This window comes from Malurus melanocephalus, unplaced genomic scaffold (assembly GCF_030028575.1).
Source record: "Malurus melanocephalus ecotype Western Australia unplaced genomic scaffold, MMel_1.1 scaffold_535, whole genome shotgun sequence".
NCBI lineage: Eukaryota > Metazoa > Chordata > Aves > Passeriformes > Maluridae > Malurus > Malurus melanocephalus.
Window position 1 is genome coordinate 385190 of NW_026623767.1, and position 5445 is coordinate 390634.

General features: G+C 43.0%; 1 protein-coding gene across 3 annotated transcripts in view; it reads right to left on the bottom strand.

Moving 5' to 3' along the window:
* The window catches only part of ADAMTS18 (ADAM metallopeptidase with thrombospondin type 1 motif 18), a 76062-nt gene extending 70658 nt beyond the window's left edge, over window positions 1-5404 (bottom strand). For 2 of the 3 annotated variants that reach the window (XM_057381859.1, XM_057381858.1), the window contains exons 1-3: window positions 5173-5404; window positions 4935-5013; window positions 2739-3055 (exon numbers count right to left, since the gene is read on the bottom strand). In XM_057381859.1, coding sequence (XP_057237842.1) covers window positions 2739-3055; window positions 4935-5013; window positions 5173-5274 — 498 coding nt within the window. In that variant the 5' untranslated portion in view covers window positions 5275-5404. Of the gene's footprint in view, window positions 1-2738; window positions 3056-4934; window positions 5014-5168 lie in introns of all 3 variants that reach the window. The other variant, XM_057381860.1, reaches the window with a different exon arrangement.
* Between the last annotated feature and the right edge of the window lie 41 nt (window positions 5405-5445).

Consider the following 5445-nt stretch of genomic DNA (forward strand, 5'->3'; position numbering starts at 1 on the left):
TGTATAGCAAATGCTCCAGCAAGCAAAGGATGCTGACTGAAGCAGAAAAGGGCAGAGAACAGAAAAATCAAGTTTCCAGTAGAAAGTTAAAGTACTTTAGCACTTTGATGATGAAAAGAGGCAGTACTCACAGTAAACTTGTGCACATTCTCCTGAAACGCTCCCTTACTGTATCAGAGGCTTGTTCAGATAAAGATCCAGTTCTGCCTTCTGACACCAAGAAAATTGTGTTGACTGATGGAAACATTTGGTCTCAAATCAACAAATCAGCATAAAAAYGTGGGGCCTTCCTGTCAACTAAGCCATTAAAATGTAATATACACACATCCCTTAACAGATCTAGACCAAAGCACAAATTCTTGCTCCTTCCCAGTGTTAAGTTAAGGTCATCCTGCCTAACAAACCATTTCATGCAGCCTCTCCCCAAAGTCTCCTCTGCAGGCACTGGCAGATAACAGACAGCTGAATGACTGAATACTCTAGGTCATCCAAAAAATTAGATCAAAGAGTCCCCATAGTCTATTGAAATGCAATTGCTTCCAAATCACATTGTGGTGTTCCAGGCTTGAAAGAATGGGTCACTGCAGCTTTATTGTAGAGAAGCTATTGCTAATGAAAGGAACAATGGAAAGATTAGTGCTACCAACCATATAGAAGAAACACCACTTTCGGTTTAATTGCAGTGAACAAAGCAAATAGGAAAGAAGGGCAACCAAGTGACAAAAGCAGTTGGTGAAAAAGGATATAGAAGCTATTCACAAGGTTCTCTTGATCAGAGCACAGCGTCCAGACTTAACATATGATTACTGAATTTGGATCCCAGTGAAAAGTGACGTGGGTGTCATTACAGACAGCTGACGACATCTTTAAGAGGGCAGCCTTGTAAACTGAAAGGGTCGGGATCCTGTTGGTAATTTGCCTGGGATTCATTAGGTGCACTGAAATTAATGGATGGATAGGGAGAGAAAGGAACAATTATACTTTGGGATACCTACCCTGCAGGAGATTATTGTAARGAAAGGTTTACTTCATTTACCAGTTTAAAATAACAACTTAAGGTAAAATCTATTGAACTTTGGAATTAAAGAGAAACTATTTGTTGGTACTCCAGGTCCTTCCATAATAAGTTTGTTCATACCACAATATTTATTCTCTTTTGATCAGTTTCTGGATCTTCTCTAAGTGAAKCTTACCAGTCATAACAACCTCTGTGTCGAGACAGTGGTAAAAGATCCATTTCACTCTCAGTTAAGATCACCACATTCTGTTCCTCTGTGACCTGAGGCAGGCTTGAACCTTCCTTCTCCAGRCAAGACTTGACAAGCCCAACTTCACTTAGCTCAGAAAGCATGTTAAAAACCCAAATATGGCCAAACAGGGGAGATCTCCCAAATTTACCTGCTGTGTGTAGGGAGCACTTCCCGGAGCAAAACGACAAAACACTGCAGTGAGTGAAAACAGGGTATTTTTCTGAGTAAATCTGGTAAAAAGTAACCAATGTGAACATGAGGCTTCCATGAAAACAACTAGGCATGTTTGTTATCAGCAGTTCAGCATTACAAACACAACTTTAAAAGCAAAAGAAATCTTCAATCCAGTTTCTGGCACCTGTTCCAAACTCACATTTGCAACTGTTCCAATGAACTGCAAGATTCYTCTAACTTGCTGAGGGGGRAAAAAWAAAWARAAAAAAGAGTACAGCATTCAAAATATAACCCAGACCACTTCAACCAGTTATCACCAGCCCTTCCTAATGAACAGGCTTCTCAAGTCACTGATTCCTRTTTCAAAGGAAACACTGGCTGTCTCAAGTGCTCCTTCTTTGGTCCCSTCACACAGTTTAAATAGCCCTTAGAGACAAGTACCTTTGCAAAACAGATTTCTAGAGGGTGACCCAACATATCCTCTGGACCTTTAGTCAACCACAAAGCACACAGATGACTTCATATGCTTCCCCCGAAATGTCACTGCCTTCCTCTGCAGCCATAGCAGAACTGCTTTGCAAGTGCAAGGGATTAAGCCTTAAAAAACATCCTTAATTAATTAATAAATCCTGTAGAKGATTCTCCTAAATCATATCAGTAAGCCTTCTCTGCAGGCAACGAGCACTGCCAAATGCATTTTGAAAAAAATCACCTGTGAATAATGATTTTTCATGAACTTGGCTGACAGCCATAAATGGAAAATACACAATGATAATATTTAACACATTCACAAGAGATCAACCCATCAAGACTTGTAAACCCAAAYAAGGCTTGAATTATCAAAGGAAACAAAGGGAAATTGGTTCATAACTCCTGCCAAGCTAGGAAATTCACCCTTCCTTAAAGTAGTTGATGAACCTTGATACAATATTATTTTTTCACAAGCTTCTGGATTGATTTTTGCCTTTATTCACAGCAGTTCACAAAGGCAGGAAGAACTTTTACTTCAGAGTGAGMAGAAATGTATGAACTATCACAAACTGTAACAATTTGCAATGTGATAATTACTAGTACTACCAGCYAGTCTCTTCTGKTTTTTTCCTGAAAGATTGTCATCAAAAAGTACAAAGGTTTTGATGCAGTTCATTAGCTAGAACAAAATTTCTTCTGTTAAATACAGTAGCAACTAGYGATACTAGAAAAATCAGCAAATGGCGCATGGTACCCTGAACATTACATGAATTACATACCTTCAGCTACTATTCCACATAAGAAAATGCTTTTAATGCTGATTTGTTTGAAATAGAAACTTACCAAGCCTACACATGTAGAGATTGCTACCGATGAGGTGCTATCATTCCTGATAAATCCCTGGTAGAAACACTGCTCAATTTCATGTTCCTGAGAATTTGACACWCCATCTTTCCCGAGTACCTGGACAATAAAACTGTTGCTTAAAATGGTCGAAGGTTTAAGCTCTAAGTGAAGTTCCTGTCCAAATGCTGAAAATTTGTAGTGCAAGGAACTCTTTGAACTCTGAGTTGATCTCCTTCTCCTAGTACTGTGCAAAACATCATGTGAAATGTACGATCCGCTGGCATCCACTCTGACAGGTGTCACAAACACATAATCTGTAACGATAAAGGGTTGGCCATCAGCTCTTGCATCCCACACACAAGGCACTCTGACAGGGTATGGGGCACTCCCCRTGGCATGGAGATCTCCCCCGTTTTGGGGCTGGCCTGCGGGCTCTGCAGGCTCCRTGTGTGCTGTCTCGCCTGCATAAATTCCCCCCCGAAAGTCGCACAGCCTCTCAGCCTGTGTTTGTTTCCTTTGTGCCCCACTGAGAGGCACAGACTAACTAGCATAGCTGTGAACATTCCCACAACTGCTCCTCTCAAGACATTTGTCATCACCAGCAGATCTGTGGATTTTCCCCTCCCCCTGTATTAATTGCTGTCAAATGTGAAGGCTGCTCTGGTTTGAGAGGCTTTTCCCTTCCCTGAGAATACACAAATATCTCTGTGTCACTGTAGGGGCAGCCGTGAGCGAGACTTTGCAGAACTCTACCACTTGCTCAAATGGATTAAAGGATTAATTTATTAATGCCTTAACTGAGTGAGATCTCATCTCTTTGTAGTGACTTGATTAGACTGGGTTTCAAATYGTAACTGACCTTCAGCAGAAAGAGATTACATCCTACCTAATAACCTTTAGTCAGCCATCACTAATTGCAWATCAAAGAAGTTGATTGTTGTATATTGGATAAAATACGCAAAAAATTAACAAACTGTTTTTGAGGAGAACACTGAGATCTACCCAGAACCACCGAAAAAATGAGGTGGAAAGGGCCATAATTCATCTGGCTGTATAAACAGGTGTCTCAGTTGGGGTACTTTGCCATTGGTGTTGACCAAATCACRCAGGGATTGCCTGTATCCCAGAACCAGTCTGAATTTTAGGTGTTTCCGGAACTAGAACCTCTGCACCTATTCCTGGTTACCTGAGTAATGATGCTGCCTAAACTGCGACCCAACCCCATTTAATTTCTGAGCTGTGTCCATGCACTTGACAAAACAATTCATTTCTCTAAATTGAAGTAACACCATTAAAAAAAGAACCCCCCCCCCTCCTTCTTGTGTTGTAACACAGATGTTGCAAATGCTCTCAATCAATCTTTTTGCCTGGATAGTCATTAYTGAACACACATTAGGCTGAAAATATAACCACTGATAGCTTGCTTTTCCTTAGACAGTGGAAACAATGCATCAAGAGCTTTCGCTTTCCTCGAGTGGTGTTAATCAATGGCAGAAGTTGAGGACACTAAGCAGGCTGGTGGCCAAAAAATGCAAGCAGCTGCTGCAAGAGAGAGAAGCCCCAAGTGAGCAGACCATAGGGTGCAAGAGGGTTTTCCTTTCTGCACCCTGGTGTGGCTCTCTATTGTACTTTGTTTCTGCTCACACACAACACAAAGCATACCCTGCACTTCAAAAGTCCCAAAGTCATCAGCATCTACGTGTGAGTCCCTGCAACCTGGGAACAAACAGCTCCTGAGCTCCCACTCCTCACACCAGCCCTTTCTCTCCAGGTTTTTTTCCCCCTTAGCCTGCATTGCACAGCTCCTCCTGCTCTCCCACACAAATCTTTTCATTACTTTTGTCTCACTGCTTCCACAACAGACACATGAGGTTTTGCTGCTGAGGCTACACACACATTCATCTTTCTAATCGCACATGGAAACGTGGATGTATTTACCATCTCATTCATTTGCTTCGCTGCTACATATTGTTCCTTTCAGCTTTAGCACACAGGGCTTAACAAACTAATCCCTGCCCATGGTTCACCATCCCACAGTAGCCAGCCTGCTTGCACTTTATGCTCCCCAAACACTGTGATTTCTTCCCTCTAAAAACTCTCTCCACCAAAACAAATAAACAAACAAAAAATTTTAAAAAAAAAGCATCCATGCAAATGTTCATATAAAACAGACACAGAAAGAGCTATACAAACCATGAGTCAATTCACTGATGCTGTCACTGGTTAAAGTTGCTGCATGAGACATGCAACAGAGGCAGCACAGCTGAAGGGTCTGCAAGAGAAAAAAAAAATAAAAAAGAGAGAGAGAAAAAAGGAGTATTGGGCGAGATTTCCTTGACAAGGCAAGGCAGAAAGACAAGGCACCAGAAAGTGCAGTAACCTGGTACGAAAGCACACTAGGCGACTGCAAAAGAAAGTGCTCTCGACCTGCCTTTACAGTGCTTCCGAGCCACAGGAGAGTCTGGAATTGCATGGAGCTGCCGCCGAGAATCGCAACAGGTAAAGTCCAGACGGCCAGCAGCAGACAGTCCATGTTCCGCCGCGCACCTGGCGGGTGCTACCTGCTGCCCCGCATGGCCACCCGGGCTCTGCCCCGCATGGTCACCCGGGCGCTGCCCCGCAGCCGCTGCGGCGGCCGGCGGAGCGCGGCGAGGGCGCCCAGGTGAGCGCGGCCCCGGCCCCGAGCGCGCTTTAAGCCCGGCCC